We start from the raw sequence: 22,320 nt of genomic DNA, 5'->3' as shown, positions 1-22,320 counted from the left end.
ACTTGGAGGGGAACGTGCAGGTGGTGTTGTTCCCATGCGCCTGCTGCCCTTGTCCTTCTAGGTGGTAGAGGTCGCGGGTTTGGGAGGTGCTGTCGAAGAAGCCTTGGCGAGTTGCTGCAGTGCATCCTGTGGATGGTGCACACTGCAGCCACAGTGCGCCGGTGGTGAAGGGAGTGAATGTTTAGGGTGGTGGATGGGGTGCCAATCAAGCGGGCTGCTTTATCTTGGATGGTGTCGAGCTTCTTGAGTGTTGTTGGAGCTGCACTCATCCAGGCAAGTGGAGAGTATTCCATCACACTCCTGACTTGTGCCTTGTAGATGGTGGAAAGGCTTTGGGGAGTCAGGAGGTGAGTCACTCGCCGCAGAATACCCAGCCTCTGACCTGCTCTCGTAGCCACAGTATTTATATGGCTGGTCCAGTTAAGTTTCTGGTCAATGGTGACTCCCAGGATGTTGATGGTGGGGGATTCGGCGATGGTAATGCCGTTGAATGTCAAGGGGAGGTGGTTAGACTCTCTCTTGTTGGAGATGGTCATTGCCTGGCACTTATCTGGCGCGAATGTTACTTGCCACTTATCAGCCCAAGCCTGGATGTTGTCCAGGTCTTGCTGCATGCAGGCTCGGACTGCTTCATTATCTGAGGGGTTGCGAATGGAACTGAACACTGTGCAGTCATCAGCGAACATCCCCATTTCTGACCTTATGATGGAGGGAAGGTCATTGATGAAGCAGCTGAAGATGGTTGGGCCCAGGACACTGCCCTGAGGAACTCCTGCAGCAATGCCCTGGGGCTGAGATGATTGGCCTCCAACAACCACTACCATCTTCCTTTGTGCTAGGTATGACTCCAGCCACTGGAGAGTTTTCCCCCTGATTCTCATTGACTTCAATTTTACTAGGGCTCCTTGGTGCCACACTCGGTCAAATGCTGCCTTGGTGTCAAGGGCAGTCACTCTCACCTCACCTCTGGAATTCAGCTCTTTTGTCCATGTTTGGACCAAGGCTGTAATGAGGTCTGGAGCCGAGTGGTCCTGGCGGAACCCAAACTGAGCATCCCGCCACTACCATGCAACCCAATCCTCATACAATCTCATGGCTCTATCCCATACTCACCCTCTCGTGCATCTCTCTCACGGCCAGCCTCACTCAACCTGCCACAACCTGTGCTGTAGCCACAGGGCATGCATCACATATGTGCAGTAGGCAGCGTAAGGCAAACGTGTCGTGAGCATGAAGGGGATGCACAAGGGTGTTTGAGGGTTTGTCATGGGTGTTACTTATATTGAATTTCAGAACAACTCACATCACACATTATATTGGCACCACTACTGCCATGTCTTCGCGAATCCTGTCTGGTTTGTGCAATAATGCCCACTCCTGGGTATCACAATGAGGACCCACCACTGATGCCACCCATTGTGTCACTGCAGAGTGGGTGTAGGTGTATTTGCAGGGCTCTTCTGCGCAGACGACTGAGAGACATCGGCGATGTCCCCGGTCGCACCCTGGAAGGATGCGGAGGAGAAGTTGTGGAGGGCAGTGGTGACTTTGACAGCGACAGGTAAGAAGATGGTGCTCGGGCCAGCCAGGAGCAGCTCGGCATGAAAGAGGCTGCAGATGTCCATGGCTACATGTCGAGTGACTCTGTGTGCACTGCTGCTCAGAGAGGTCCAGGAGGCTGAGCCTTGGTCTGTGGACCCTGTGGCGAGGGTAGTGCCCTCTGCGATGCATCTCTCTCTGCGGTAGCCCTCCCTCCTGCTGTGCAGGTGGATGTGTCACAGCACTCTGTTGTGGAGCTCCACGTGTCAGAGGTGGACGGCGAGGCTGGTGAGGCTGGTGATGCTGTTCGCCCTCCGAGGAGGTCATGACTGCAGCTACGGCGGCCCCCATCCGCAAGATGCACATCCGAGGGGGTCCGCAAGGTAGGTACATGTCTCCGGACCCCGGGGTACGTGTGCAGGTTGGTGCCTTTGACTGTCAGGAGGGGGGTGGTGGAGGCCAAACTTTGCCCCAAGTGACGGAGTGGCCTCCTGCAATGGGTGAGGGTCTCCCCCCCCCCCCCCCCCCCCCACACCTGTCAAATGGACCTTTGCAGCTGCCACAGGCTGACGGCTGCAACACGTCCATTCGAGCTGGGAGTGTTTCCCCCAGTGTGGGAAACAGTCCCAGTTTGCTCTAAAATCCCACATAGTCCCTTAATCAGGTCAGTCAATGATCTGAAATACCTAAATAAATATTGTCAAGTGGCATCCCGCTGGCTTTAATTGCCTGCGGGATTCCCACCAGCGGGGGCTGCGCGCACGCCGGCACGTCAGCGGGGAACCCGGAAGTGCGCGGGTTCGGGGCGGGCTCCGGTACCGCGCCAGGATTCTCCGATTTTCGGAGCCCCCCCCCCCGCGGGAAACGCACCCGATAGCGGGTGGTAAAATAGAGCCCCTTATGTCTGCATGCAGCTCCTGTCAATTTTTCCATTATAAATTCCTATTTCCATGTTTATAATAAAGCTGTTCACGTAAACTTGTCACATTTTAATTATATACTTCCACCAGTAGCAGAACTTAGCACTTCAGTTTTGCATCTCCCGGATCCTCAGCCACTACTGCCCTGAAATTCCTATGCTCTGCTTCTACTTCTAATTCCACTTCTCTGCTTCCCAAATTGCTATGTGCTTTCCTATTTAACTATAAATAATCATAAAATCAAAGTATATAAAAATAAGGTTTTTAAAATGGGAAAAATGATTTTAAAATGGCGACTGAATTATGACTGCTAACGTTGGTTCATTTACCCCTTGCCCTCTAAACATGCTGTTCCTGAAGACTACACTTGATGTGAATCTCCCATGTGCAAAGCCATCAAAGATCAAATAGTATTATTTAATTATCTTCAGATGTGCAGCATAGTACCACACATATACAGCCAAGCTCAGTAACAGAGAAAGTAATCTGTTCATGATATAAAAACAGAAAATGCTGGAAACACTCAACATGTCAGGCAGCATCTGTAGAGCGAGAAATAGAGTTTACATTTCCGATCAATGACCTTTCATCAGAACTCTGTCAATGGGAGATGAGCAGAAGTTAAATATGGATCTGACTGAGTATCTGACTACATCCAGCCCCTTTATTTCTTACCTTAATTGGCTTTTCTGTTCTTTTCACAATCTCTGCCAGATATTGCTATTCAGTTACTGCAATTAATACAATCAGAATTCACATGCTTATTCATTTGATAGTAGTGGCATAGCCCTTTGTTGTAGTATCCAGCAAATATAGTTTTACTGTATTTTGTACTTTACAGTAATTGTTTAAACAGTATTCTTTTTGCATAGTTACTTTAAACCATGACCTCTGCTCTTGCAGTCTCATGGCAGAATGGCGATTTACTCGTGGGGTGGAAGAACAGACCAGAGCTTTTTTAGACGGCTTCAATGAGGTAGTACCTCTACAATGGCTCCAGTATTTTGATGAAAAAGAGCTAGAGGTGAGATTGTTTCGATTGAATTTCTCCAAACAATAAAACTATATGAACTAACTTAGTTGATTGAACTAATAGAACTTTCCAAATAGCTAGCAATTCTGTCACACACACATTGCCTGCTGGGCCGATTATTTTGTTGGGGTTAATTACTTGCTTTAATTTATCATCAATACATGCGTAAAATTTCAATATTTTAAATCAAGTACAATTTGGAGGACGAATTCTAGCAATTAAGTTGAATGCACTATTGTACGCAAAATATAAAGCTGGTATTTTTATAACTCCTAGCTTTTATTATCTGCCCCTCTGGAATACCAGACAGAGGGGCAGGCAGGTTACCTACCTTTTTCAGTACTTCTCTGTGATTGCCATCTGGAAGGGGTATAAGACTGGCTCAAGTGTGCTTGTTTTTTAAAAAAAAACTTTTTTTACTTCCACCTTTTGTATGAGAGCATCTTCTCTCACTTCAGTGCCTTTCTCCCCATTAGTCCAGAATCATATATGTAACTCCCTCTGGTTAACATAAAGTTTCTTAGCAGGTTTATTAAAACAATTGCAAAATGTAAAAACACAACTAAACAGAAACAGGAAATAAAATTGGGAAGCAAATATATTACATTATTAGGAGCTAAAATAAAAAAGTGACATGGTTATCTAAATGTAGGAAAATAGGTAGGAATGAATTAAAGACTAACTTTAAATCAGGACTAGGTCATGTACTGTTATAGCACTTGAACCCATAAGTCCATTAGTTTGATAATAGTAGAACTCATTATCTATGCATGGAGTGGGAAAGTACGTTGTATATTAAAGGTAAAGGTGTAATAGCATAAGGTGTTGCAACCCAGGAAACGCTGTGATCTAGTGTAAAATTACACAGGTATGGTTTAGTGTCTTGGAATTCGAGAATTAAATATTTTCAAAATAATATGGTAATTGATTATCACTGCCCCATCTGATTCTTCACTCTTTGCGGAACATGTCTTACATGTAAGAACATAAGAAATAGGAGCAGGAGTAGGCCATACAGCCCCTCATTCCTGCTCCGCTATTTAATAAGATCAAGGCTGATCTTCGACCTCAACTCCACTTTCCCGCCCGATCCCCTTATCCACAGATATTGATCATTGGCAGATGCAGTATAACGTAGATAAATGTGACGTTATCCACTTCGGAAGGAAAAACAGAAAGGCACAGTATTATTTAAATGGTGATAAATTGGGAAATGTTGATGTACAAAGGGACCTGGGTGTCCTTGTACACCAGTCACTGAAAGCAAATGTGCAGGTGCAGCAAGCAGTTAGGAAGGCAATTGGTATGTTGGCCTTCATTGCAAAAGGATTTGAGTACAGGAGCAAGGATGTCTTATTACAGTTATACAGGGCCTTGGTGAGGCCACACCTGGAGTATTGTGTGCATTTTTGGTCTCCTTACCTAAGAAAGGATATACTTGCCATAGAGGGAGTGCAGCGAAGGTTCACCAGACTGATTCCTGGGATGCCAGGACTGTCGTATGAGGGGAGATTGGGTCGACTCTGCCTGTATTCACTCGAGTTTGGAAGAATGAGAGGGGATATTATTGAAACGTATAAAATTCTGACAGGGCTAGACAGACTAGATGCAGGGAGGATGTTTCCCCTGGCTGGGGGGTCCAGAACGAGGGGTCACAGTCTCAGGATATGGGGTAGGATATTTAGGACTGAGACGAGGAGAAATTTCTTCCCTCAGAGGGTGGTGAACCTGTGGAATTCTCTACCACAGAAGGCTGTGGAGGCCAAGTCACTGAATATATTTAAGAAGGAGCTAGATAGATTTCTAGACACAAAAGGCATCAAGGGGTATGGGGAGAGAGCAGGTATAGATGTTGAGATAGAGGATCAGCCATGATCATATTGAATGGCGGAGCAGCAAGCTCGACAGGCCGAATGGACTATTCCTGCTCCTATTTTCTATGTTTCTATCCCTTGATTCCCTTAGAGTCAAAAAATCTATTGATCTTAGCCCTGAATATACTCGATGACTGAGCATCCACAGCCCTCTGGGGTAGAGAATTCCAAAGATTCACCACTCTCTGAGTGAAGAAATTCCTCCTCATCTCCAGTCCTAAATGTCCGACCTCTTATCTTGAGACTATGCCCCCTGGTTCTAGACTCTCCAGCCGGGAAAACAGCCTGTCAAGCCCTCTAAGAATTTTATATGTTTCAATGAAATATGTGAAATATGATTCTTTGATATGTAAGTGTCCTAATCACCAGTGGGTGTGAAATTGACTTTACTACCAGTTTTTTTTCCCCTGCTTTCCTTCCCTGTAGGGAAGCTCCTCACCTCTGTTCGCAACACACTCTACTCAGCCAGTTGAGATTGGGAATCCCCATGAGTAATCATTGAGTTACATCGAATCTACAGCACAGCAACAGGCCATTCGGCCCAACTGATCTATGCCAGCATTTATGCTCCACACGAGCTTCCTCCCTCCCTACGTCACTAACCCTATCGGCATACCCTTCTATTCCTTTCTCCCTTATGTGCGTATCTAGCTTCCCTTTAAATGCATCTATGCTATTTGCCTCAACTACTCCTTGTGGTAGTGCGTTCCACATTCTTACCACTCTTTGGTTAAAGAAGTTACTCCTGAATTCCCTATTAGATTTATTGGTGATGATCTTATATTTATGACCTCTAATTTTGGACTCCCCCACAAGTGGAAACATTTTCTCTACGTTTACCCTACCAAACCCTTTCATTATCTTAAAGAACTCTGTTGGGTCACCCCTCAGCCTTCTCTTTTCTAGAGAAAAGAGCCCTGGTTTGTTCAGCCTTTCCTGATAAATATATCCTCTCAGTTCTGGTATCATCCTTGTGAATCTTTTTTGCACCTTCTCCAATGCCTCTATATCCTTTTTCTAATAAGGAGACCAGAACTCTGCACAGTACTCCAAGTGTGATCTAACCAAGGTTCTATACAAGTTTAACATAACTTCTCTGTTTTTCAATTCTATCCCTCTAGAAATGAACTCCAGTGCTTGGTTTGCCCTTTTTATGGCCTTATTAACCTGCGTCGCTACTTTTAGTGACTTCTGTATCTGTACCCCGAGATCCCTTTGCTCCTCTATCCCATTTAGACTCTTATTATCCAAACAGTATGTGGCCTCCTTATTCTTCCTACCAAAATTGCACCATATCACACTTATCTATATTGAAATTAATTTGCCAATTACGCACCCATTCTGCAAGTTTATTGATGTCTTCTTGCATTTTGACGCATTCTTCCTTTGTGTTAACTACACCCCCCCCAATTTAGTGTCATCTGCAAATTTTGAAATTGCACTTTTGATTCTTGAGTCCAAATTGTTAATGTAAATTGTGAACAACAGTGGTCCCAGCACCGATCCCTCTGGAACACCACTTCCCACCTTTACCAGTCTGAGTAGCTACCCTTAACCCCTACTCTGTTTTCTGCTTTGTAACCAGCTTGCTATCCATTCTGCTACCTGTCCCCTGACCCCACATGCTCTGATCTTAGTCATGAGTCTACAATGCAATGCTACGCCTTATCAAAGGCCTTTTGAAAATCCAAACTGATGTTAAGCTAACTGGTCTATAGTTCCCTGGACTTGTTGTTTCTCCCCTTTTAAATATAGGAATAACATTAGCTGTTTGCCAGTATTCTGGCACTATTCCCTTTTCTAATGAATTTTCATATATATATATATATATATATATATATATATGTAATAGTGCCTCTGCTATCTCTTCCCTAACTTCTTTTAATATGCGGGAATGCAATCCATCCTGACCAGAGGTTTTATCCTCTCTAAGTTTGATTAGTTAATCAATTATCTCCCCTCTTTCTATCTTAATGTCTTTATATCTTTTTTGATCTCTTGTTCTAATGGCATGCCCACCTTATTAGTCACCCTGGTAAATACTGAGGCAAAGTAACTACTCAATATTTCTGCCATTTGCTGTCATTACCTGTGGGTTAATCTTGTCCATTCCTTACTGGCCCTATCCCTAACCTGAATTTACTTTTGTTATTTATGTGTCTGTAGAATACTTTATATTTTTCTATATTCCTTGATAATTTAATTTCGTAGTTCCTCTTTGCTTTCTTAATTGTTTTTTTTGCCTTCTTTCCTAACCTCTGTTCCCTTTTGTCATCCTCTCCTTTATTGTCTGCCTTTTTCTTTAGTTTTAATTTTACCCTTATCTCTTTATTCATCCATGGTGTTTCATTATTGGCTAGTTTTTTCTTGCTTTTTAGAGGAATATATTTCTCCTGAACTCTCTTGATCACTGTTCTAAATATTTTCCACTGCTGTTCTATCTCTTGGTCTGTCAAAATTTGTTTCCAATTTACCTTCCCTAGTTCCATTTTCATCCCCTCAAAATTAGCTTTTTTCCAATCTATTACTTTGGTCTCCGTCTTACTTATGTCTTTCTCAGTCATTATTTTAAACCTTATTATGTGTGATCGCTATTGCCTAGATGTTCCCCTATGCTTACTTCTCTTATCTGCTTTGGTTCATTTCCCATTACTAGATCCAGCAGTGATTCCACTCTTGTTGGGCTTCTCACATACTGGGTAAGAAAGGAGTCCTGTACACGCTGTAAAATGCCCATTCCCTTTCCCTACCTCTTCTTGCCAGTTTATTTGGGGGTAGTTGAAACCTCCCATGATTATTATTCAATGTTTTTTACTCATTCATCGATTTGCCTACATATTTCATCCTCCACTTCCCTTCCACTATTAGGAGGTCTGTAGAATATACCTATTAATGTGATCGATCCCTTCTTACCCTTTATCTCAATCCATATGGATTCTGTTTCTATCTTAATATTACTTATGCCCCTTTTTTCTATTGAGATCATCGATGTGACTCCCTCTGACTATCATAGCTAATTTGCCAATAGGTTTACAGTCCTTGATTACCCTGAAGTTTTGCTGTGTTTGTAATCTAACATAATATCTAATCCTAGTTCTAAATGAATTAAGTAACACTGAGGATTGCTTGTTATCGCAGTGCTGCATATAGTTGTGAAGTAAAGCCTTACTGTCCATCTCTACAGGTTATGCTCTGTGGCATGCAAGAAGTAGATCTTACTGACTGGCAGAGGAATACAGTCTACCGCCATTACACCAGAAACAGCAAACAAATCATGTGGTTCTGGCAGGTAAGGATCACAGAATTCTTCAAAATGATAGACGTCTGTTTTGAACTAGCTAGCTGTGCAATAACTCTAAATGAAATGAATTGTTTGTATGTGGTTAATGAGGATGGCATGCCACATTTCCTTGGTGGTGAAATTGCTAATATACAGATTTTCACTTTTCTGTCATTGGTAGGGCTTTTGAAGTGTTACCTGAATTTCTAATTGGAGAGCTTCAAAATCCCTATCCTCATACAAAAACTGTGAATTGTTGGATTATTTGCTGGAACTCAGTCAGATCCAACATCTTGGAATATTACGAACTGTGTGTCGGTTTCCCTCTTTTGACAATCTGATGTGGATTTCCATGGGACCATACTGTACAGGGATTAGGATTCACTGTTCCTTCTGTCACTGTGACTGAGATAGTAGGATAAACTAGATTTGTCATATGCTGCCATAGCCATCCAAAAATAGTTTTGAAAAAAATACCACACACAGCACTACAAAGTACTGGAACACAGGTTCAGTCCCCCCCACTTCACTGATTTCCTGATCTCAGCTGCAATGCTAAATCGATGCTTGGTGGTCTCCCTATAGGGGAGAAAGAACAATCACTTTGGAAGTCTCCAATAGGTGGCTCTTGAACCTATGCTGTATAGTGATCTGGTAATAAGCTGCCCACCTTGCTGTTTGACAGAAGAGGAGAGAGCGAGTAAAGAGAGAGAATAAACCTGAGAAAGGAATAAACATACATTTAAATTGAAGATTTTAAACAATGGTACACTTGGGAGGGACAAATGATTTGGAGCATATTACTACTTTGACATACATTTGACTTCTTGGTGATGATTATACTACTTTTTAAAGTCATTCATCACATTTATAAAAGAGCATTTTATGTCTGAGTGAATTTAAAGCCAGTTATATTTTGTAGCAAAGTGTGCTATTCAAATATAGAAAGGTTACAGTCCAGATTCTGGGTTTAGTCCATCCTCCTCTGAACCAGTGGAACTGAGACCAGTGACCGTTTTCCTAATCAAATAATTACGCTGTTGTTAACGTAATTTAACATACGACCATACAAAAATGTCGGACAGGAAAAGACCAGTTGGTCCATCTAGCCTGTCACACACAGTTGAGATGCCTTATGCATCAGATCAAGAAACTCCCTACCCCCTAGGTGCCATGTATTCTCCTGGGCAAGACATTAAACCACATCAAAAACGCATGGCCAATTAGGAAAAGAAAATCTGGAAAATTCCTCTAGGCAACTGAATCAATTCCAAGAGACTACATTGACCATGACATATTAATTGGTTCCAACCCCTTGTATGATGCGATTTCCGGTCCAGCTCTCTCTTGAATGTACACAGTGTATCAACACCTACCACACAAGCCAGCAACCAGGTCCACAGGCCTGCTATTCTCAGGGAGAAGAAGAACTGCCTAACATCAAACCTATTCTCTTGCATAATTTATACGTAAAAGAATAATTTGTCAGCGTGCACACAATCTAGACATTTCATTATTTTATAGACCGCAATCAAATCGCCCCTCAGTCTATACTTCTCAAGTATATAGACCCAGCTCCTTAAGCCCATCTGCATAGCTATGGTGTTTTAAACTTCAAATTATTCCTATGGGCCTCCTGAAACTTTTCCAAAGCCTCAATATCACCCACCACATGAGGGCACCAGAACTGTACACAGTATTCTAAATGTGGCCTAACTGAGGTTTTGTACAAGGACAAAATGGTAAGTTTTGTTTTGTAATGGACAGTCCTATGAATGCAGCCCAGTACCCTATTTGCTTTAGTTTTTCTGCATTGGTCATGAACCTTTAGAGAGTTATGAACCATGATACCAAGTTCTTTTTCTTTCATCACAGGCTTCTGTTCTGTTCTTTTTAAGGTGACGAGATTACCTTTTATGGTTGCAAACTTCTATCTTGTGGAGTAACCTATTTGATTGGCCTCATTCTCCAACCTCACTTTTCCCAAAACTGGGGTCATAAATGAAAATCTGGAGCAAAGAGACTGATTTTCTTATCACTAAAGGACAGCATTAATATATTGCCTTGGGCTGATAAGTGACAAGTAACATTCGCGCCAGACAAGTGCCAGCAATGACTACCTCCAACAAGAGAGAGTCTAACCACCTCCCCTTGACATTCAACAGCATTACCATCGCCGAATCCCCCACCATCAACATTCTGGGGGTCACCATTGACCAGAAACTTAACTCGACTAGCCACATAAATACTGTGGCTACAAGTGCATGTCAGAGTCTGGGTATTCTGTGGCGAGTGACTCACCTCCTGACTCCCGAAAGCTTTTCCACCATCTACAAGGCACAAGTCAGGAGTGTGATGGAATACTGTCCACTTGCCTGGATGAGTGCAGCTCCAACAACACTCAAGAAGCTCAACACCATCCAGGCCAAAGCAGCCCGCTTGATTGGCACCCCATCCACCACACTAAACATTCACTCCCTTCACCACCGGCGCACTGTGGCTGCAGTGTGTACCATCCACAGGATGCACTGCAACAACTCGCCAAGGCTTCTTTGACAGCACTTCCCAAGCCCACGACCTCTGCCATCTAGAAGGACAAGGGCAGGGGGTATATGGGAACAACACCACCTGCACGTTCCCCCTCCAAGTCACGCACCATCCCGACTTGGAAATATATCGCTGTTCCTTTATCGTCGCTGGGTGAAAATCCTGCGACTCCCTTCCTAACAGCACTGTGGGAGAACCTTCACCACACGGACTGCAGCGATTCAAGAAGGCGGCTCACCACCACCTTCTCAAGGGCAATTCGGGATGGAAAATAAATGCCGGCCTCGCCAGCGACGCCCACATCCCATGAATGAATTTTTAAAAATGTTCTGTACAAAGTGCAGTATATTAGCCCCCTCAATATTTATGGGTGTGTGAATTTTTGTGTTGATATGAGGCTACTGCATCTCTCATGCATGTATAACTCTTATGGAATTCTGAACAGTAAAGACACTGAGGGGGAAGTTCCCACTTGTTTCTGCTAGTTTTGCACCAGGTTCCAGTGGAATCGGCCGAACCAGCGCAAAAGATCAGGGAACGTAAAACGTGAGTTACAACCAAAACCACTTATGCTCGTGTTTTCCGCAATCTTTTACGCCACTTCAAGATTCAATTCACCCGAATCATGCCCCGCCCACAAAACGTGCCATGCCCCCAGGTCAAAATTCGAGATTCCGTCGATTGCACTGGTTCGGGAAAGCTCTTCAAATTGCATTCATTTTCTTTGGCGCACAGGCACCAGTAGACACGTTTTAAGTTTCTTCAGATCAAAAAATATTTAATTTACCAAGAAACTGACTAGTGTACACCAATGAAACTATTAAATGGTTCAGTATAGTTTTCAGTAATTTTAAATCCGGTTACTCACAGGTGGAGGATTAGACACCCTTATTAAAAATGGTTATTTTTGGTGATAAACCCATTTTCAGCCGTATTAGCAAAACTGCACCAGGTGACCGCTCATAAATACATTAAGGAATACTTTTTAATGGAAAGAAAAGAAACATTCTATTATGCTACCCAATTGCGCTAGTCACGATGCTGAGCTCTTCTTCCGTCACCTTCGCCTCAGTGCCCACTTCTTTGGCCAGGAGCCTTCCCCCCGCACAGCGGATCCTTTCTCCCGTCTTCAGAATTCTCGATCCAGCTGGACCCCTCCCTCTGGCCTCTTACCCTGTCTTGATCTTTTCATTGCGAACTGCTGGCGTGACATCGGCCATCTCAATTTCTCTACTCCCCTCACTCACTCTAACCTACCTCCCCCTGAACTTGCAGCACTCCGTTCTCTCAGGTCTTACCCTGACGTTGTCATTGAACCTGCTAACAAGGGTGCCGCTGTTGTTTGGCAATCAGACCTCTACCTTGAAGAGGCTGAATGCCAACTCTCCGACACCTTCTCCTAACTACCCCTGAACCATATCCCCACCGCCGAACATCAAGCCATTGTTTTCCAGACCGTCACTGACCTCATCTCTGGAGTTCTTCCCCCCAGGGCCTCCAACCTCATAGTCCTGCATAGCCCGCTTCTGCCTTCCCAAGATCCACAAACAGAACTGCCCTGGTAGACCTGTCGTCTCAGCCTGTTCTTGCCCGCGTAACTTATTTCTTCCTATCTCAACTCTATTTTCTTTCCTCTTCCGACCTATGTCTATGACTCTTTCGAGGCCCTCTGCCACTTCAACAGTTTCCAGTTCCCCGGCCCTAACCGTCTCCTTTTCACCATGGACATCCAGTCCCTCTACACCTCCATCCCCCACCAGGACGGCCTTCCAGCCCTCCACTTCTTCACTGAACGGAGGCCCAACCAGTCCCCATCCATCACCACCCTCCTCTGCCTGGCTGAACTTGTTCTTATGTCGAACAACTTTTCCTTTGATTCCATGCACATCCTCCAAATGAAAGGTGTCACTATGGGAACCGATATGGGTCCTAGCTGTAACCTGCTTTTTTGTGGGATACGTGGAACATTCTTTGTTCCAGTCGTAGTCAGGTCCCCTCCCTCACCTCTTTTTCCACTACATTGATGACTGATGACTGTATCAATGCCATTTCCTGCTCTTGCCCCGAACTGGAAAATTTCATCAACTTTGCTTCCAATTTCCACCCTTCCCTTGCCTTCACATGGTCTATCTCCACCTCTTCCCTTCCCTTTCTTGACTTCTCTATCTCCATTTATAGGGATAGGCTGTGAACCAATATCTACTATAAGCCCACCGTCTCCCACAGCTACCTTGATTACACTTCCTCCCACTCCGCTTCACAGAAGGACTCCATTCCATTCTCCCAGTTTCTCCGTCTCCGTCACATCTGTTCTGATGATGCCACCTTCCATACCAGTGTTTCCGATATGTCTTCCTTTTTCCTCAACCGAGGGTTCCCCTCCACTGTAATTGACAGGGCCCTCGACCATTACCGTCTCATTTCCTGCACTTCTGCCCTCACCCCTACCCCTCCCTCCCAGAACCACGATAGGATCTCCCTTATCTTCACCTTCTACCCACTCAGCCTCCACATTCAACGTATCATCCTCAGCCATTTCCGCCACCTCCAGCATGATGCCATCACCAAACACGTTTTCCCCTCCCCTTTCAGCATTCCGGGCCCGCTCCCTCCGCGACACCCTGGTCCACTCTTCCATCATCTCCAACATCCACTCTCCTCTCCACGGCACCTTTCTGTGCGAGTTCAGGAGATACAAAACCTGCCCTTTCACCCTCTCCCTTCCCACCGTCCAGAGCCTCAAACACTCCTTCCAGGTGAAACAGCGATTTACTTCTACTTCTTTCAATTTAGTATACTGTATTTGTTGCTCTCTGTGTGGTGTCTTCTACATTGAGGAGACCAAATGCAGATTAGGTGATCGCTTTGCTGTGCCACCTCCGCTCAGTCCGCAAGCGTGACCCTGACCTGCCGGTTGCTTGCCTTTTTAATTCCCTGTTCCACTCCCACACTGACCTCTCTGTCCTCTGCCTCTTACGCTGGTACAATTAAGCTCAATGTAAGCTCGAGGAACAGCACCTCATCTTTCAGTTTGGCACTTTACAACCTTCTGGACTCAACATTGATTTCAGTAACTTCAGGTCATAACTACTGCTCCCATTTTTATGGACAGCAGGTGCTAGTAATGGTTCTGCTGTTGCCATTTACAGCTCCTCTAGACCCATCTTTTGTTTCTTGTCCCATTACCTCCCTCCTTGCCTTGTACCATCATCCCTTTTGTCATTTAATCACTCCTGCCACTTCTATCACAGACCTTCCCTTTTGTTCTTTCCTCCCCTCCCCTCCTTTCCCCCCCCCCCACCTTTCCCTGGCTCTGTACATGCTTAAAAACTTTAACATCTTCCAGTCCTGAAACATTATTCTGTTTCTTTCTCCACAGATGCTGCCTGACTTGCTGAGTATTTCCAGCATTTTCTGTTTTTATTTCAGATTTCCAGTATCCGCAGTATTTTGCTTTTAATGAGGACTTTACCTTTGTGATTATGCAAACTAACTTTAGCGGAAACTTGAAGCATAATCTAACCAGCGCAATTTCAAGTGCATTTGGGCACAATTTTCCGATTGCACCCAAAGTGGAAACTCTATCCCCACCATGCTTATAATCTCTTTGCTATTCGATTCCACAAACTATATCTGTGATATGGAGATGCCGGTGATGGACTGGGGTGGACAAATGTAAGGAATCTTACAACACCAGGTTATAGTCCAACAATTTTATTTTAAAATCACAAGCTTTTGGAGATTATCCCCTTTGTCAGGTGAGTGAGTGAATAAGAGGTTCTCAAATCGCATATCTTATATTAGGCTGGGACACCATCACACCAATCAAAAGGTGTCGTTGGTGTTCAGACAGGTTAGCCACGGAAAACAGTAGGTCCCAGTATGCTGAATACACATTGTGTCAAATTAAACAGACAGAGAGAAAGAGACCCTTTCTCTTATTCACTCACTCACCTGACGAAGGGGATAATCTCCGAAAGCTTGTGATTTTAAAATAAAATTGTTGGACTATAACCTGGTGTTGTAAGATTCCTTACAAACTATATCTAAGTAATGGTGGCACCTAGTGGTGAAGATTGCAATTGCACCATTAGTCACAGCAAAAGCAGAGCATCAGTTAATTGCATTTTGTTATAATTATGCATGTAAGACTAGATATGGAAATTCAAAATAACAATATCTTCATGGGAAAGTACTTTGATATAATAACTGCAAAAGCATAATGAGTGTGACTGCAGCCTTTGACATGTTCAACCACACCATTCACCTTCAATGACTCTCTTCCATTATCCAGCTCCATGGGAGTGCCCTTGCGTGGTTCCACTTATACATATTCGATTATAGCTAGAGCATCCCTACAAATTGCCTCTCTAGCCACCCCCACACAGTCACCTCCAGAGACTCCCATTGATTCTGTTTCTCATTTGCGTGCTGTCCCATGACGACGTCATCTACAGATGTGGAGTCAGCTTCCACATGTATGCTAATGACACCTAACTCTACCCCTCCACCACCCCTCTAGGCTCCTTCACTGCATCTGTGCTGCCAGATTGCTTGTCCAACATCCAGTCTTGGATGAGTCTTAACTTCCTCCAATTAAACATTGGGAAGACTGAAGTAATTGTCTTTAGCCCCCACCACAAACTCTGCTCAGTTGCCACTCTCTCAAGCGGAACCAGACTGTTTTCAACCTTGGCATCCTGTTTAACCCCAAGCAGTGTTTCTCACCCCATATTCTCTCCATCACAAACATCACCTCTAATATCACCTGCCTGTGCCTCTACCCCATTGACCACTGAACACTCATATGTGCCTTCATCACTTCCAGACTTGATCACCCCAATGGTCTCCCTATTGGCCCCCCATTCTCCGCCCTTCATAAACTGCCAGTATCCTATCTGGCACAAAGTCCTGCTTGCCCATCTCCCCCCTTCCCCTGTTTAGCTTGCCCCTTAACCACCTTACATACCCAGTCTAGAGTAATTTAATAGCTACACTTCGAGCCAATCCACAGAGAATTTCAGTGCAACTTGAATGGAATAAGTTAACACCTTCTTTCTGGAGTCCTCAAAGGTGAAGCCAGTCACAGCTGAAAGAACTATTTTGATCAGACATCTTAAATTAACACAGCAGGTCAGCACTTGGTGAGAGAAAAGACAGGTTATCATGTTTGATAAGAAGGATACACTTACTTACTTGACTTGCTGTGTATTTCCAGCATATTCTATTTTTATTTGAGATTTCCAGCAATTGCAGTTTTTTTTTAATCTTATCTAAGTTAACACAACTAATATTTTTATCAGGCTAATTATTGAGGTTACAATCGATACTTGGGTACAGGTTACTAATTAACCGGGCATTACTCATTACAGGCATTTAGCCACATTAAGCATATTGTATTAACTCAGCTGTAACTGGGTTCTGTTGCTTACAGTGTAGCAAAGTTTGATTTGAACTTACCTTGCAGCTTAACAAAATTAAATCCGCAGTTCACATTTGAAGTCTGTGAGAAGTTATGATTACATATCTCCAGTAGATTGACTTACTGGTCTTGTCTATTGATCTTATTCTGAAAGCTTGCGGTATGTCGCCATCTGGTATTTGTTTTCTCATCCTGCCTTCGCTAACTTGCAAGTACACCTCGCACTGTCCTCAGAGGCATGAGATTAAATACTTCGGTGATATACTTTACAAGGTTTACTTCTGTTGTTTAAACATGGAACCTCTATTAACCTTACAATTTCAACTCAACTGCTGGAGGTTTTTTTTTAAGAAGTTGTCTAACTTCTTGCACTTCATAAAACCTTCTGGTCTTGAACTTTCCGTTTTACCCCCCTGTGATCTCATCCTTCTACCTTTCCTCTGGCTTGCCTGCTTGACTGTCGACATCTGACTCCTGAATTGCTTGACTGCTTGAGGAGGGAGAAAGCATAGATTTTTATATCTTTAATCTCACTGAAACAAACCCTCTTCTGGGATCAAATCTCAATGCCCAGTTAAAAGGGGTTAACTAGGTCATGTAAGTTGCTTCTAATGTGTCAGTCAATTTTGATAAGCATGTGTCCGAATTATGATAATCAAATTTTCACTAGTTTTGACGAGAGCTAGGACTTCCTGGTCTGCTCTCACCTCTGACCCGTTTCTCAATCAACTACAACTCAAAGGACATAAACCATTGTAAACAATTTTACAACACCAAGTTATAGTCCAGCAATTTTATTTTAAATTCACAAGCTTTCGGAGGCTTCCCCCTTCGTCAGGTGAACGATGTGAAATGAAATCCTCGAAATGAAATCACCTGACGAAGGGGGAAGCCTCCGAAAGCTTGTGAATTTAAAATAAAATTGCTGGACTATAACTTGGTGTTGTAAAATTGTTTACAATTGTCAACCCCAGTCCATCACCGGCATCTCCACATCATGACATAAACCATGACATTGGCTCCTTAAAAGCTCTATTTGTTTATTTACAGCCAGGTTTTCAAACACCTCTGACTCATCTAGAGTGACCATGTTAATAGCTTTCATGGCTCCAGGCCATTGGAAACATATGCTACTAGTCTGCTGCAGAAGTCCTTTTTTCCTAGGTTCTCAACGATCTTGGCTTCCTACAATTCCAGTATTAACCCATTGGCTTTTCCCAGAATTCAATAATGTGACTCAAAGGCCCATTATCCTCCAACTCCCAAGATTAACGTTTGGGGTACATCACTGACAACTTCTTTCCAACCTAAAAAGTCCCATTTTTGTCTCCCCTGTTTCTTGATTTTAAACCTTTTTTTTATCCAGCACCACACTTCATCTCCTGTTCTCTGACTTCCATATCTTAGCCAATAATCACCAATGAGAATCTTTGTCAAAATCTTTCTGAAAATCCAAGTATATAATAACAGCATTTCCTCTATTCATTATCTTGGTTGTATCTTTGAAAAACTGTAACAGATTAGTTAAGCATGACCTCCCTTTCCAGAATCAGTGCTGATTGTCCTTTAACAAGTTGTGCTTTTCCAAATGTTCACCTTCTTGGTCTCGTAAAATCATTTCAAAGACTTTCCATAACAGATTAAATTTGCTGGTCTATAATTTCCAGCTATGGCTCTTGACCCTTTTTTGAATAGTGAGGTTATATAATTCACTTTCCAATCCTCAGGAATGTCTCATTAATTTAGTGAACTAACAAGAGAGCCCAGTCAAAGCTTTCAATCCCCATCTTCTTTAAGAATCATGGGTACAAGTTATCTGAACTAGGTACTTGTCTACTTTAAGAGCATTTAACCCTTTTATAACCATATATATATTCTTTGTTTTTTGCATAATGTGTAGCTCCTCTTGTTCCTGAAAATCTGATGTCTGACACAAATCAATATTGCTTTCCTTTTCTTGAGTAAAGACCAATGTGAAATAACTAATACTTTTTCCTGGATTCCAGGATTACATTATCCTTTTTACATGGATGATGTGTTCTTTTGCCCTTGTTTTCTAAGCTGGTGATGTCCCACAGTGTTACTTGCAGATAAAAAGTAGTGTCCATTGGTCAGGCTGGAACATCTTCTGCTGTTCTTGTGACCACACTCCTCCCTCATTCCCTCTGCTCAGGTCACACTGTCTCTAGGCCAGGCTGCTCAGCTCCAAGGTCTCATCTGGTTCCAGATTTGGGCTGAAGCCTCCTTCCACCTTTGACCCATGCTCCTAACCCTGGTTCTCTGCCTAGCTGTGTGCCATGACCCCAGCGTTCTCTCACTGAGAAATACGGTGATTCTGATAAAGGAGAAAAAAAGTAAAAATTATGATTATATTCTTCCTGCAAGGTACACTGTCTCCGTCTCTTGTCCTACCCCCCGAACAGCATCTTTCTCCTCCCTTCCCCCAGCCAACTATTGAGTCCTTTTCTCTCTTGCTTTGCTGATTTAAATCAGGCCCCCCAGCTCATCCTGGAAGCACTTTTTTTGTGGGAGACCAGCCGCCGAGTACCCATGGTAACTCCAGCTACTTCTGCGTTCACCACCCTGTGAGCAACATGCCGAGGCCTGGCCAGACTGGCCACAAGCCTCAATGTTGCCTGAAGTCTCCAGCCTGGGCCCATGGCACCACATCCTTCCCCCCCACCTCCCTCACACATCTGACCCTGTACCCAGTTGCTGTTGTGACCACACTTTCTTCTTTCTGGCCAACAGACATTGTTACTTTAAAGGGTAATTTTAAAAAAAACACGTTCACCCTCCTCAATTCTCCCACTCAAGGGTATCTTTCGTCTTTCTTCCTCCTCCATCGACCCACCCCCACATCTTTTTCTGGCTTTTGGGAGTGGAGCTTGCAGTCAGGTTGTGCTAGCTTGTTGGCCTGTCCTAACTATATGATGTTAATCGCCACATGACTTCCATGGGCCAATCTAATCCCAAAAATGGGGCTTCAGCAAAAGATGGATGGATTCAATTTTTTTAATATAGATTTGAAAAACCCTTCGTTACTTGAAATGTTCTGAGAAATCTTTGATTCAATTATTCCAAAGTACACCTGAATTATCTGCAAATCAAATCATCCTCAAAAACATTTTTTGACTGTATTGTGGCTAAATCGAGAGAGTAGTTGTCTGCTGGGTACTGGTTTGGGATATCAGCAGGAGTCAGTAAGCTCACCTACAATGAAAGCTTTTAACAAACTTGCTGGACAATTTTACTTAAATAACTTTTACAAGTGCAGTAAACCATTTAAAAGCCCAGATAAAAATATAATTTGATCTCTTAAGTGTACTCATGATCAACTAATGCAAAGCTTTCATTAATTTGTGTTCTGGAACTAAACTTTCAGCTTTGTGTTTGTCCCATCTTGATTTACAATTTCATTCTGCAGTTTATTTGGTGGGGGGAAGTGGGGGTTAACCCCTCCATTATTATGAATATTGAGATTCCACTATACCGCAAACATCCAAAAAGGATTTTATAGGCTTGAATCGTACTGCCTCACAAGTGAATTTTAATTTTTTTTTCCAGTTTGTGAAGGAGATGGACAATGAGGTGCGTTTACGATTGATGCAGTTTGTCACCGGTACCTGCCGTTTACCATTGGGAGGATTTGCTGAGCTTCTGGGTAAGTATCACTGCTCAGCTATTATTGTAGCTTCTGTGCCTGGGCTGCAGCCATGTCACTTCAGTGTCTAAACTAGTTTCCAAAGCTCTGAATTAAGTGGGTACAGACAAATAATGCAGATGTGTATTCAAGTCAAAACAATTTAATACTTGACTTAGAACATTATTACAAATGCTTTCAACTTTTTATATGTAAACTTTTAACTTGTAATTTCCATTTACACGACAGCATAAGGGCAATGTACATTATACATTTTGTATTAATTTAATGTTTAAAACTGCAAATTTTTTCTTCCCTCTAGCATACAGGCTAACTGATAGATTTCTTGCAGCATACAAGCTAATGGGTAGTAAGAGATGGGGTGGAGCCGATTAGGGACCAAAAAGGAGATCTACACATGGAGGCAGAGGGCAAGGCTGAGGTACTAAATGGGTACTTTGCATCTGTATTTATCAAGGAAGAAGATGCTGCCAAAGTCACAGTAAAAGAGGAGGTAGTTGAGATACTGGATGGGCTAAAAATTGATAAAGAGGAGGTTCTAGAAAGGCTGGCTGTACTTAAAGTAGATGGGTCACCTGGTCCGGATGAGATGCTGAGGGAAGTACGGGTGGAAATACGTTGGGATAAATGGTTCATTCTCGGACTGGCAACCAGTAGCCAGTGGTGTTCCGCAGGGGTCGGTGCTGGGTCCCCAACTCTTTACAATCTATATTAACGATTTGGAGGAGGGGACCGAGTGTAACTTATCAAAGTTTGCAGATGATACAAAGATGGGAGGGAAAGTAGAGAGTGAGGAGGACATAAAAAACCTACAGGGGATTTAGACAGGCTGGGTGAGTGGGCGGAGATTTGGCAGATGCAATACAATATTGGAAAATGTGAGGTTATGCACTTTGGCAGGAAAAATCAGAGAGCAAGTTATTATCTTAATGGCGAGAAACTGGAAAGTACTGCAGTACAAAGGGATCTGGGGGTCCTAGTGCAAGAAAATCAAAAGGTTAGTATGCAGGTGCAGCAGGTGATCAAGAAGGCCAACGGAATATTGGCTTTTATTGCTCGGGGGATAGAATATAAAAACAGGGAGGTATTGCTGCAGTTATATAAGGTATTGGTGAGACCGCACCTGGAATACTGCATACAGTTTTGGTCTCCATACTTAAGAAAAGACATACTTGCTCTCGAGTCAGTACAAAGAAGGTTCACTCGGTTAATCCCGGGGATGAGGGGGCGGACATATGAGGAGAGGTTGAGTAGATTGGGACTCTACTCATTGGAGTTCAGAAGAATGAGAGGCGATCTTATTGAAACATATAGGGCTTGATCGGGTGGATGTGGTAAGGATGTTCCCAAGGATGGGTGAAACTAGAACTAGGGGGCATAATCTTAGAATAAGGGGCTGCTCTTTCAAAACTGAGATGAGGAGAAACTTCTTCACTCAGAGGGTAGTAGGTCTGTGGAATTTGCTGCCCCAGGAAGCTGTGGAAGCTACATCATTAAATAAATTTAAAACAGAAATAGACAGTTTCCTAGAAGTAAAGGGAATTAGGGGTTACGGGGAGCGGGCAGGAAATTGGACATGAATTTTGATTTGAGGTTAGGATCAGATCAGCCATGATCTTATTGAATGGTGGAGCAGGCTCGAGGGGCCGATTGGCCTACTCCTGCTCCTATTTCTTATGTTCTTATGTTCTTATGAAATTGCAGAGGTGCTGGCCATAATCTTCCAATTCTCCTTAGATATTGGGCTGGTGCCAGAGGACTGGAGAATTGCAAATGTTACACCCTTGTTCAAAAAAGGGAGTAAGGATAAACCCAGCAACTGCAGGCCAGTCAGTTTAACCTCAGTGGTGGGGAAGCTTTTAGAAACAATAATCCGAGAGAAAATGAATAGTCACTTGGACAAGTGTGGATTAAAAAAGGAAAGCCAGCACGGATTTGTTAAAGGCAAATCGTGTTTAACTAATTTGATTGAGTTTTTTGTTGAGGTAATAGGAAGGGTTGATGAGGGCAATGCAGTTGAGTTGTGTATATGGACTTTCAA

The 22,320-nt window shown here is 43.3% G+C and overlaps 1 protein-coding gene across 4 annotated transcripts in view; it reads left to right on the top strand.

The window, feature by feature from the left end:
* Positions 1-22,320, top strand: part of LOC137313417 (NEDD4-like E3 ubiquitin-protein ligase WWP1) — a 177,438-nt gene that overhangs the window by 136,564 nt on the left and 18,554 nt on the right. For 3 of the 4 annotated variants that reach the window (XM_067979523.1, XM_067979522.1, XM_067979521.1), the window contains exons 20-22: positions 3,363-3,483; positions 8,551-8,655; positions 20,183-20,279. In XM_067979523.1, the coding sequence (XP_067835624.1) occupies positions 3,363-3,483; positions 8,551-8,655; positions 20,183-20,279 (323 nt within the window). Of the gene's footprint in view, positions 1-3,331; positions 3,484-8,550; positions 8,656-20,182; positions 20,280-22,320 lie in introns of those variants that run through there. The other variant, XM_067979524.1, reaches the window with a different exon arrangement.

This window comes from Heptranchias perlo, chromosome 3, assembly GCF_035084215.1.
Source record: "Heptranchias perlo isolate sHepPer1 chromosome 3, sHepPer1.hap1, whole genome shotgun sequence".
Lineage (NCBI taxonomy): Eukaryota > Metazoa > Chordata > Chondrichthyes > Hexanchiformes > Hexanchidae > Heptranchias > Heptranchias perlo.
This window is presented reverse-complemented; position numbering and strand designations above follow the sequence as displayed.